Genomic DNA, 13,270 nt, shown 5'->3' on the forward strand with positions numbered 1-13,270 from the left:
TGAGTGAAACAATGGGTGGATTACTGAAAGGGAGGGTGGGTGGATGGATGTGTGAAAGAATGGATGATGAATGAAAATAAAGGTAAATCAATAGGAGTGAAAGGGTGGATGGATGATGAGCTAGAATCGATGGATGAATGAACGAGTGGATGGATGGATGGATGAACGGAGTGAAAGGATGGATGAAAAGAATGGAAGAATAGGCAGATGGATGAGTGAAAGAATAGATGGATGGATGGATGAGTGAAAGGGTGGATAGGCGAATGAAAGGTAGGATGGGCAGATGGATTGATAGACGAATGAGTGAAGGGAAGGGTGAGTGAAAGAATAGGTGGATGAGTGAAACAATGGGTGGCTCAATGAAAGGGAGGGCAAATTGATGGATGAGTGAAAGGGTGGATAGGCGAGTGAAAGACAGGATGGGGAGATGGATTGATAGATTAATGAGTGAAAGGACGGATGAGTGAAAGTATGGGGGATGAGTGAAAATGAGGGTAAATTAATAGATGAGTGAAAGGCTGGATGGATGATGAGCTAGAATCGATCAATGGATGAATGAAAGAGTGGATGGATGGATGGATAAACGGAGTGAAAGGATGGATGGACAGAATGGAAGAAGGGGCAGATGGATGAGTGAAAGTATGGATGGATGGATGAGTGAAAGTATGGACATGTGGCTTAGTAAACCCCCAACTTTACCTGCTACAGCAGGGAGAAGAGTGCTTGATGGACTTCTTCCATCTACTACTTGGCACACAAACGTGAATGAGTGAGTGAAAGGATGGATTGATGGATGTGTGAGGCAAAGGGTAGATGGGTGAGCGAGCGAAAGGATGGATGAATGAGTAAAAGGGTGAATGTAAGGATGGATGCGAGAAAAAATGTATGGATGAGAAAAAGGGATGGGGCTGGATGGATAAAAGGATGGATGAAGAGAGTTAAAGAATGGATAGATGGATTAGTGAACGGGTAGATGGATGGATCAGTGACAGGATGGATGGATTGATGAGTGAACGTATGGAGATGTGGCTTAGTAAACCCCCGGCTTTAGCTGCTACAGCAGGGGGTGGAGTGAAAGGGAGTGTGAATGGATGAAAGGATGGATGAATGAAAGGGTGGATGGATGATAAGAGCAATGATGGATGAGTGAGTTTAAAGGGTGGAAGGCTGAGTGAAAGGGATGGTGTACAGATGGATATTGAGGGCATGGATCAATGGATGAGCAAAAGGATAGATGGATGAGTGAAAGGATGGATAAATGGATGAGTGAAAGAATGGATGGGGAGTTAAATGAAGGGTCGATGGGTAGATGGATAAAAGGGTGGATGGACAGATGAGTGAAAGAATGGATGAGTGAGAGGGAGGGTTGATGGGTGAAAGGGCGGATGAATGGGTAAGTGAAAGAATGAATGAACAAGTTAAAGGGAGGGTGAATGGATGGACGCATGCGTGAAAGGATGGATGGATGAGTGAGTGGATGGATGGATAGATAGATGAGTGAGTGGAAGGATGAGTGAAACAGTAAATGGATGGATGAGTGAAAGGGCGGATGAGTGAAAGGGTGGATGGAGAGATGGATGAGTGAAAAGGGTAGATAGATAGATAGATAGATAGATAGATAGATAGATAGATAGATAGATAGATAGATAGATAGATAGATAGATAGATAGATAGATAGACAGATAGATGTGATTAGCCAGAAAATTAAAGACCCCTCATCTTCGAACCAAAGCTCTTATGGCACCAAACAAATGAAGCAAGTCATCACAACCTTCCCAGAAGAGCTCTCTTGCCTCTTCCTTCCAAGCATCTATCCATTCATCCTTTCATCTTCCTTCCACCCGCTGTGATCCACAATTTCACCTGTTTTATCTATCTATCTATCTATCTATCTATCTATCTATCTATCTATCTATCTATCTATCTATCTATCTCTTTGTCTATCTGTCTATCCTTTCACTCATTCATCTCTTCATCCACCCTAGCACCCCGTTACCTCCGTCCTGGGTCCGTGCCCTCATCCTTCGGGTGATGCTTAGGGCTGGCTCCCGGGGGGCGCCGAGAGCGATGTCCAGGAGAAGGTCTGTGTCCCCTGGAATATCTGTCTCCAAGTCTGGGGATGCCACTGAGCCCGCAAGAGCCGCCTCCGTTAACCTCCTCACTGCAGAACCTAGACCAAAAATACATACGTCACTGATTACCCAGAAGCACTTGCTCTGTGTAGCCTGGCTGCCACCTGTCCGATCACCTGAGCCCTGGCAGCGTGCACCCTTCTGTGGGTGATGAAATGCTGCGCAGACACGGACCACCTCCTAGCCTCCCTCAAAGGTTACTGGGGATTACTATAATTAACTAGGGATTACTGGAAGTAATCCCTTCCTCCTATCCCAGGGGCGCCATGCACACTGACTGTCACTAGAGCTCCCTGACTACTTAACAGAGAGGGTGCCACCAGTACCAAATGCAGCCCCCCCACCCCTTCGCCATACTCCCCCACACTGGTTCTGCACCCACTGACAACTACCCATGGAGTGAGGGAAAAGGCCATCTCGATGAAACCTCCCCTGAACTGTACACCAACCGCCACCAGCCCGGTGAGCGAGGTTCAAAGCGCTCTGCCTGAAATACACCCTCATAGCCCAATACTCACTGTGTCTCAGTGAGTGAGGTTCTAAACTCTGGATCAAACACACCCTTATAGACCTATACTCACTGTCACTCACTCAATGAGCGAGGCTCTGAGCTCTGTGTCAAACAAAACCTTATAGTCCTATTCTCACTGTCACTCAGTGAGCGAAGTTCTAAGCTCTGTATCAAACACACCCTTATAAACCTATACTCACTGTCACTCACTCAGAGAGCGAGGTTCTGAGCTCTGTGTCAAACACACCCTATAGACGTAATACTCACTGTCACTCACTCAGTGAGCGAGGTTCTGAGCTCTGTGTCAAACACACCCTTATAGCCCTATACTCACTGTCACTCACTCAGAGAGCGGGGTTCTGAGCTCTGTATAGAACACACCCTTATACTCCAATACTCACACCTTTATAGTCCTATACTCAGTGTCACTCACTCAGAGAGCGAGGTTCTAAGCTCTGTATAGAACACACCCTTATAGTCCTATACTCACTGTCTCTCACTCAGTGAGCGAGGTTCTGAGCTCTGTGTCAAACACACCCTTATAGCCCTATACTCACTGTCACTCACTCAGAGAGCGGGGTTCTGAGCTCTGTATAGAACACACCCTTATAGTCCTATACTCAGTGTCACTCACTCAGAGAGCGAGGTTCTAAGCTCTGTATAGAACACACCCTTATAGTCCTATACTCACTGTCTCTCACTCAGTGAGCGAGGTTCTGAGCTCTGTGTCAAACAGACCCTTATAGCCCTATACTCTCTGTCACTCACTCAGATAGTGGGGTTCTGAGCTCTGTATAGAACACACCCTTATAGCCCTATACTCACTGTCACTCACTCACTCAGAGAGCGAGGTCCTAAGCTCTATATAGAACACATCCTTATAGTCCTATACTCACTCACTCAGTAAGCAAGGTTCTGAGCTCTGTATAGAACACACCCTCATAGCCCTATACTCACTGTCACTCACTCAGAGAGCGAGGTTCTAAGCTCTGTATCAAACACACCCTTATACTCCAATACTCACTGTCACTCAATGAGCGAGGTTCTAAGCTCTGTATCAAACACACCCTATAGACTTATACTCACTGTCACTCACTCACTCAGTGAGCGAGGTTCTGCGCTCTGTATAGAACACACCCTTATAGCCCTATACTCACTGTCACTCACTCAGAGAGCGAGGTTCTGAGCTCTGTATAGAGCACACCCTTATAGCCCTATACTCACTGTCGCTCACTCAGAGAGTGAGGTTCTAAGCTCTGTATCAAACACACCCTATAGTCAGTGTCACACAGGATTAGAGGATACATCAAGTTAATATACATTATCTTGTTATTATTAAATATATAAACGTTTGTGGATCCAGTTGTTTAAATTGAATAAAGCTATTCATTAATGGTTGAACAAAAGTGCTGGTTCCAAGCGTCGAACCAAATTATATGGAGAGCCGAAAGCCGATACGTGCTTTGCCCCTTCCCAGTTCATAGGACGCATTTGTCCTATAACTAGTAAAAGTCACGTGGCATGGTGGTACAATGTTGGTCAGTGTCTCCCTGTGACGAGTAAAACAATAACTTAGGCCAGAAAGGAATGGGAGGAGTGAGAAGTGAAGCGCTATATATGTTAAAAAACAGTTATTATTAAAGCGGTATTATTGGTGGTTATAATGGAGCCTGGGCCATTGAATGGCCACAGAGTTCTCAAGCTCACCTTGGCTACTGGATCATGTTCACGGTGATGGCGCACACTGATGTGGATGTACACGTATAGAGGAATTTCGGTGCCACTTTCTGGCAAGGTTTTCTGTGGTAAATACTTGACTAGACCGAATGAACTCAAATAAAAAATAAAATACTTGACTAAGTTAAACACAATAATGCCACATCACCAGCTGGAAGACCTTTTGAGGGTGATGGTGAGGCTGGTCCTAAGACCAAGTATTTACCATGGTGGATCTATGATGCAAGGACCTCTTCTTGTCCCTGTATCTGAAAGACCCCACCTTGAGTTAACAGTGGATCTATGGATGAGCTGAAAAGTAGAAGTCTAATAACCTACTTAGATTGCCCCACCCATGAGTGAACACTGGTTCCGCGCATGAGCTGGAGAGTTCAAGTCTGATACGGTACCTAGCTCGGCCCACCGTTGAGTTAACTTTAGGTCCATAGATGAGTTAGAGAGTTGAGGTCCAGTACCGTACCTAGATAGACCCACCCTTGAGTTAACACTGGCTCCATGGATGTGGCGGAAGGTTGGGGTCTGGTACCGTATCTAGCTTGAGCCACCCTTGAGATAACTTTAAGTTCATACATGAGTTAGAGAGTTGAGGTCTGGCATGGTACCTAGCTTGGCCCACCCTTGAGTTAACATTAGGTCTATGCATGAGTTAGAGAGTTGAGGTCTGGTACGGTACCTAGATTGACCCACCCTTGAGTTAACATTAGATCTATACATGAGTTAGAGAGTTGAGGTCTGGTACGGTACCTAGATTGACCCACCCTTGAGTTAACATTAGGTCTATGCATGAGTTAGAGAGTTGAGATCTAGTACGATACCTAGATTGACCCACCCTTGAGTTAACTTTAGGTCCATACATGAGTTAGAGAGTTGAGGTCTGTTACACTATCTAGTTTGGCCCACCCTTGAGTTAACTTTAGGCCAATGCATGAGTTAGAGAGTTGAGGTCTGCTACACTACCTAGCTTGGCCGACCCTTGAGTTAACATTAGTCCATGCATGAGTTAGAGAATTGAGGTCTGGTACGTTACCTAGACTGACCCACCCTTGAGTTAACACTGGCTCCATGGATGTGGTGGAGGGTTGGGGTCTGGTACGGTATCTAGCTTGACCCATCCTTGAGTTAACTTTAGGTCCATAGATGAGTTAGAGAGTTGAGGTCTAGTACAGTACCTAGATAGACCCACCCTTGAGTTAACACTGGCTCCATGGATGTGGCGGAAGGTTGGGGTCTGGTACCGTATCGAGCTTGACCCACCCTTGAGATAACTTTAAGTTCATACATGAGTTAGAGAGTTGAGGTCTGGCATGGTACCTAACTTGGCCCACCCTTGAGTTAACATTAGGTCTATGCATGAGTTAGAGAGTTGAGGTCTGGTACGGTACCTAGCTTGGCCCACCCTTGAGTTAACATTAGATCTATACATGAGTTAGAGAGTTGAGATCTAGTACGATACCTAGATTGACCCACCCTTGAGTTAACTTTAGGTCCATACATGAGGTAGAGAGTTGAGGTCTAGTACGGTACCTAGACTGACCCACCCTTGATTTAACACTGGCTCCATGGATGTGGTTGAGAGTTGGGGTCTGGTACTGTATCTAGCTTGGCCCACTCTTGAGTTAACTTTAGGTCCATACATGAGTTAGAGAGTTGAGGTCTGTTACACTATCTAGTTTGGCCCACCCTTGAGTTAACTTTAGGCCAATGCATGAGTTAGAGAGTTGAGGTCTGCTACACTACCTAGCTTGGCCGACCCTTGAGTTAACATTAGTCCATGCATGAGTTAGAGAATTGAGGTCTGGTACGTTACCTAGACTGACCCACCCTTGAGTTAACACTGGCTCCATGTATGTGGTGGAGGGTTGGGGTCTGGTACGGTATCTAGCTTGACCCATCCTTGAGTTAACTTTAGGTCCATAGATGAGTTAGAGAGTTGAGGTCTAGTACAGTACCTAGATAGACCCACCCTTGAGTTAACACTGGCTCCATGGATGTGGCGGAAGGTTGGGGTCTGGTACCGTATCGAGCTTGACCCACCCTTGAGATAACTTTAAGTTCATACATGAGTTAGAGAGTTGAGGTCTGGCATGGTACCTAACTTGGCCCACCCTTGAGTTAACATTAGGTCTATGCATGAGTTAGAGAGTTGAGGTCTGGTACGGTACCTAGATTGACCCACCCTTGAGTTAACTTTAGGCCAATGCATGAGTTAGAGAGTTGAGGTCTGCTACACTACCTAGCTTGGCCGACCCTTGAGTTAACATTAGTCCATGCATGAGTTAGAGAATTGAGGTCTTGTACGTTACCTAGACTGACCCACCCTTGAGTTAACACTGGCTCCATGGATGTGGTGGAGGGTTGGGGACTGGTACGGTATCTAGCTTGACCCATCCTTGAGTTAACTTTAGGTTCACACATGAGTTAGAGAGTTGAGGTCTGTTACACTACCTAGTTTGGCCCACCCTTGAGTTAACTTTAGGTCCATGCATGAGTTAGAGAATCGAGGTCTGGTACGGTACCTAGCTTGTCGGGCTCCATCTCCAGTCCATTGCTGAACAGCGGGTACTGAAGCCAGTTTCTCACGGAGGTCTCACTGGATAACGGGATGGGGTCCTGCAGCATCCGCCCGAGACAGCTGCCCACAAGCAGGAAAACGGCTCTCTCCAGGTCCAGGAGCCATCCCCAGGTCACGGATTGCATGGGAGCGCTGACGTCCTCAGAGACGCTGCGCGCATCTACAGGAGTAGAACATAGGGTACGTGGTCATGCCACAGGACAAGTATCAGTAGCACCACACAGTATCACGCATCCCCTCACCCTGGCATTGATTCTACCACAGACGTGATATAACGTTGAAAGGATAAAACCACCACACTGACACAACCTTCACACAACACCCCCGCACAGGATGGTCGCGTACAGGGTAGTAACTTAATACCTACTTAAGTCTGGTTTGATAGTGCACCTGCTTGCACCCATCTGTAAACCCGAAAAGCCCCTCAAAACTGATACTGTATCAAAACTGATACATTCCACTTATCCCTGAACCCGAAAAAACCCTCACCAGCAAATTAATTTTCCATGATTTGGTGTCTTCCAATGTTGTTCCTCAGTTTTTTAGTTTTTTCCATTAATTCACATACATCAATTTGTCAAGATCTATTGTTCTCAATACTTAGCGAATACCTAGACTGGGCTTTGGCTCAGTGTCAAGAGGACCTATTAGCTGTTTGCATAATATTGCTCCTCCTATAGAGTACTTCTGCTGCAATGTATGAGGGACTATTTTACATCCTGAATGTACACCTAATCCTCACACATTACATGCTTGAGGGTATGAATGAACTCAACTCAACACAACTCAATGCAAACACGACAGAAGTACTTATCTCGGGCCCTCAACCCAGCGCTTGGAATGACTCCTGGTGGCCATCCACCCTCTGAAACCCGCCCACCCCCACAAACCAAGCCTGCAACCTCAGAATCATCCTAGACTCCGAACTCAACATGAACCACCAAATCAACTCAACCACCTCCTCCTGCTTCCGCACCCTACGCCTCCTACACAAGATTTTCAAATGGATCCCCCTTGAACACAGAGCGACCGTCACACGCGCCCTCATAACCAGCAGACTGGACTACGGCAACATCACCTTCAAGATCCTCAACTACACACACAAAGCCCTACACAACACCGGACCAGCCTACCTGAACAGGCAACTCAACTTCCACGCACCCCAAATGGCCCTAAGCTCAGCCCAGCTCTCTCGCCAAAGTACCCCACATCAGGAAAACCAGAACAGGAGGACGCTCCTTCCCCTACCTCGCAGCCACTGCCTGGAATGCCCTCCCACTCCGCATCAGACAAACCACCCCCCTCCTCAACTTCACGAAGGAGCGGCAGACATGGCTTTATTAAAGAACCACCTCACCGGTGGGCGCTACATTTCCCCCGCCCCCTGCCCCCCACAGGCCCCCCAGCGTCTTGAGATCCTTACCGTTGAGTAGCTGCGCTTTAAAACACTGATTGATTGATTGAATTAAGGCCCGTATTTATACTTTTTGACGCTAAACTGCGCTAACGCAGTTTAGCGTCAAAAATTTTTGCGCCGGCTAACGCCATTCTGAAGCGCCATGCGGGCGCCGTATTTATTGAATGGCGTTAGCCGGCGCAAGCAGACCGGCGCTGCCTGGTGTGCGTGGAAAAAAACCACGTACACCAGGCAGCGCCGGCGTAGGGAAAAATGGCGTTAGGGCGTCTTAAAAATGGTGCAAGTCAGGTTGACGCTAAAAAATCGCCTCCACCCGATTTGCGCCATTTTTAACGACGCCCAGACGCCATTTACATGACTCCTGTCTTAGTAAAGACAGGAGTCATGCCCCCTTGCCCAATGGCCATGCCCAGGGGACTTATGTCCCCTGGGCATGGTCATTGGGCATTGTGGCATGTAGGGGGGCACAAATCAGGCCCCCCTATGCCAAAAAAAAAATATAAAAAAAAACCAAATTTATACTTACCTGAATTTACCTGAATGTCCCTGGGGTGGGTCCTCCATCCTTGGGTGTCCTCCTGGGGTGGGCAAGGGTGGCAGGGGGGGTCCCTGGGGGCATGGGAGGGCAGCTGTGGGCTCATTTTGAGCCCACAGGTCCCTTAACGCCTGCCCTGACCCAGGCGTTAAAAAGAGGCGCAAATGCGGGGTTTTTTGCCCCGACCACTCCCGGGCGTGATTTTTGCCCGGGAGTATAAATACGACGCATTTGAGTCGCAGTCATTTTTTTGGACGGGAACGCCTACCTTGCATCTCATTAACGCAAGGAAGGCGTTCACGCAAAAAAATGACGCTCTTTACTCATACTTTGGCGCTAGACGCGTCTAACGCCAAAGTATAAATATGGCGTTAGTTTTGCGCCGAATTTGCGTCGAAAAAAACGACGCAAATTTGGCGCAAACAGAGTATAAATATGCCCCTAAATACATACAGAAAACAACCCTTGTCTGCTTTTGTCACTGCTACAGGCTTTTTAAAAGTTTTGTTCAGACATACCTAAATGAGGACATTTAAAGTAAAAACGTGAAGAAAATAGCACAACTTTGTATTTACTCAGCCCAGGAAGCTACATCTTCCACATTTTAGGAGTGTCATCAAAAGTAAACTGATTGTCACATAGTTTCATAAAAATATGTTACTGGGGCAATTGTTTGGTAACTATTTCTCACCGTGATCTGGTGCAGGGTTACATTCTCAGGTGAGATTCACCTTAAGCCAGCCATACCACATGTGTTATAGTTAGAGCGTGTGTGAGTTTTAAATATATTAAATGAACAATGTCCAAGCCCGAAAGAGCTCACTGGGGACTTCATACTTTGCCCCTGATTCTGAGTGAGTTCCACGTTTTCTAGCAACTCAATAAACCACTGAGTGGAAAAAGTGTTTCTTTATTCATAATTAGGCTTTCCTGTTTGCAGTTTCTATTTGTTGTGAATTCTGGTGTTTTGAAAGATTGTAAAAAGCAGTAGTTTATCACTGTTTACTCATTTTATCTCTGTAAAAACAAATCATGGGGCAGTGTTTTCCCTAGTGTCTATAAATAATTCGGCTTTAATTTCCTTCCTTCTCTTGCTCATTCCTACTGTCAACCCTTCTTTCTGCTCTTAATTCTTTACTCTACATCTCCTTCCGCTCTCAAGTAACTTTTCATTTTTTCCTCACCCCCCGCCTGCCTCACCTCCAAGCACCTGACTCCTCTCTCCAGCCGTCTAGTCCCCGCCCTGTGCCCAGGATGCACACTGCATCAGGTGAAAGGTCATGGTGAGCACCTAACACACCTTCCTGCTGCTCTATTCTTCAAACGAATCACAAGAGCTGACTGAATGGAGATGGGCGCATGAGGTATATCTCGCGGGGTGGTCAGAGCCCCATTATCGCTATCTGGTGCCACCTGCCCTGATCTTTGTCTCAAACTACCATTAGAGCAGTTGTTCGTAAATGTGGCACTTCAGCCTGGTCCCAGCATCTTCTTGCTCTAGTGGTTCCCAACCTTCTGACTTCTGTGCACCCCCACTTTATGATTACTGGAACCCAGGGACCCCCACTGAACCATTAATGGACTCCGGGGACCCCCCCCTAAGTCATTCCTGAAAGCCAGGGACCTAATCTGTTAATATTGATTAATTTTCTAAGCAGTGGAGGACCTCCTCAGGAGGTTTCGCAGACCCCCAGGGGTCCCCGGACCACAGGTTGGGAACCACTGCTCAACATGGTCACAGAGGAGAAGTTTGCTAAGGATTATACATATAGACCTCTAGCTACACAGTCTTTGGTGGAAGAAAGCTCTGCTGTTTCGTGTTTATTTGGAAGCTGGCACAAGGATCACCAAGAATTGATTTTGACCAATCACGCAGGGCCTTGGGCAGTGTGGAGAAGGAGCACCTTCCAGGCACGTGATAAAGTCACCCAAGGCATTTTACCTTTGTGTTAAATGTAGCATTCACTTTTCTACCCATATTCTGTGTTGGGGAAAAGAACAAGCACAGGTCAATATGATTCCATTAAATAAATCTCTGCTATGTATACTGGTAATCCCTCAAGCGCTAGGCCTTCTGTCAGCATCATAGATTCTGAGCTTCATTTTGACTCAGTAGCAACAGGACTGAAAACTGAACTTGGTGCTCCAGGGGCTGCATCCCAACATGTTCTACTTCAGTTTGCAGACTCAGAATGATTTCAGGCCCAAATGTTGTTGTTTGCAGCACATACTTGGAAACACAGAGCAGTGGCTGGCTGGTCATGTTTCTAAGCTGCACTATCTGAGATTTATGAACTCACTTGTAGATTGTCTGAGTTATAGTAACAACTGCAGGCTGGGCCTCCTTTGAGCCTGCCCTTGGTGGCTGAGGATGTTCATAAACTGGTCTTTGTCCTGTGAGATGGGATGCAGCTTTTATAGGAAGGCTTCTCAGATCATTGCCATGTAAGTCTAAGAACTGTAGTCTTAGGTACCCCGCTTTATGGGAGGACAGCCATTCTAGAGGAGGGGTCGCACTGTAATCTTTGTTGCTACAATCTTGATACCAGAGCTTTCAGAAAGCAAGTCCCCGCCCTGCTCTCAGTGAAGGATGATATCACGGTACTGCCTCTTCCCGTGGATGGAACCCGTGCCCATAGGTCATCTGTGAACCAGCTGGCCACTGCACGGTAACCAGCAAGTTTAATCCATATGACGTGAGCCATGCTTCAAAGGCGGTCATGGAAGTAGATCCAGGGATTTCAGGGACTTTGCAGATAGTTAAAAGGGCCAGGTGTCTTACTAAGTCCCAACTGCTTGGATACCACAATGCATCAAAGCAGGAAAGTGCAGCAAAATGCGGTGTTTTCCGATTTCTACTGCAAAGCAAATATTCCTTTTGGGGGTGTTGTATCAGTTAAACTCAGTTTTAACTGAAAAGTGGACTTTTCATTTTTCACTTTTCATTTAAAACTGATTTGAACCTCCACTTTGTATATTTCTTGAACTCTGTTTTCTCACTGCTGCCTGCTTCAATATATCCTAACCCTGTCTGCCCTTTCTTTCAAGGGAATGTAGATCTGCACTACAAGCCAAGCAGATGGAGTGAGGCAACCAATGCATCAGAAACCTATGCGTGCCGCTCAAAGCTGGTGGAGGCTCTGACTCTACCTCACCCACCAGTTCACGCTCTCACTCGGCTCTCTCTTTCTCTCTCACACATCTGTCTCCCCTTTTCACCATCTCTATCACCCCTTTGCTCTCTTCATCTCTCTTCTTTCTCTGCCCCTTTCTTGCCAAATCTCGCTAACGTTCTCTAAAACAATTCCATCTCGCTCCACCTCTTTCTTTTCGAGCAGTCTCATACTCTTTCAACATCTTTCCACTCTCTCACCCTCTTCTCTTGCTACCCCTCTTTGGCTCTCCCCTCTTTCTCCTCTCTCTCTGTCTTTTTCTCTTTTGACTCATTTCCCTCTTTCACTTTCCATTTTTGTCCACTATCTCCCTTCTCCCACACTCTCCCTCCATCTCCCCCCTTTTCTATTTTGCTAGTAAAGCTTGATAGAAAGCTAGACCTGTTGGCTTTGCCAATGCTTGATTAAGCTGGTCATGCTTCACCCATTGTCCCTCACACTTCTTCCTTTGGTCTTGCCTATGTTTGAATTGTTCAGGCTTCCGGGGTGACCTGGTTCATGTACAGACCTAACTTTAGCATGGTTCCCAACACTTCCTGTGACATCACCTGTGCCCCAATCAGTCTTTAATATTCTCTCTGAGTTTTCCTCAGCCACATCTGGTGTGGCATCTACTGATAGAGTGTCTCCGTAGATAACAGTCAGAGGGCCCTTTGTGGTGCTGAACTCTCTGCTGCAACATCTGAAGTAGTAGATTGCCATAGACATTCAGAGTGTCGCTGTGGATCACAGTCAGAGGGCCCTCCTCTGTGTTGTCTAGGGGTGGGCGTAATTTGCAAAATCCCATGTACAGTGATCACTCGGAATTACCTAGGAATTACCTAAGAATTCTGCAAGATTACACAGAATTATGTAAGAAGACTAATTCTGGTTTTAGCACTATTTCTTGGTGCAAAAATGCCCCCTCATGTCCAAAATGGACGCATGAATGCATTTTTGCAATGAGAAATAGTGCTTAGTGCAGCAGAACATGACTAGCGAGCAGCTGCTCGGGTCCCTAAATGAGCTCTCGCAGGAGGATTTTTGCATGAATATTGGTAATTCCACATCAAAGAGTAATGCAGCACTGCCAAAATGACTTCGATTACTCTGGAGTAATTGAAATTCTGTTCAAGCCTAGTGTTGTCCTGTCCTCTGCTATGTTTCAAGTGGCGGCTGCCTGTAGACATACATAGTATCCCCATGGGTCACAG

The 13,270-nt window shown here is 46.5% G+C and overlaps 1 protein-coding gene across 1 annotated transcript in view; it reads right to left on the reverse strand.

The window, feature by feature from the left end:
* Positions 1–13,270, reverse strand: part of LOC138257190 (probable E3 ubiquitin-protein ligase HERC1) — an 805,868-nt gene that overhangs the window by 527,968 nt on the left and 264,630 nt on the right. The window contains exons 17-18 of the mRNA XM_069205891.1: positions 6,897–7,112; positions 1,997–2,170 (exon numbers count right to left, since the gene is read on the reverse strand). Coding sequence (XP_069061992.1) covers positions 1,997–2,170; positions 6,897–7,112 — 390 coding nt within the window. The remainder of the gene's footprint in view (positions 1–1,996; positions 2,171–6,896; positions 7,113–13,270) is intronic.

Source organism: Pleurodeles waltl, chromosome 1_2, assembly GCF_031143425.1.
Source record: "Pleurodeles waltl isolate 20211129_DDA chromosome 1_2, aPleWal1.hap1.20221129, whole genome shotgun sequence".
Taxonomy (NCBI): domain Eukaryota; kingdom Metazoa; phylum Chordata; class Amphibia; order Caudata; family Salamandridae; genus Pleurodeles; species Pleurodeles waltl.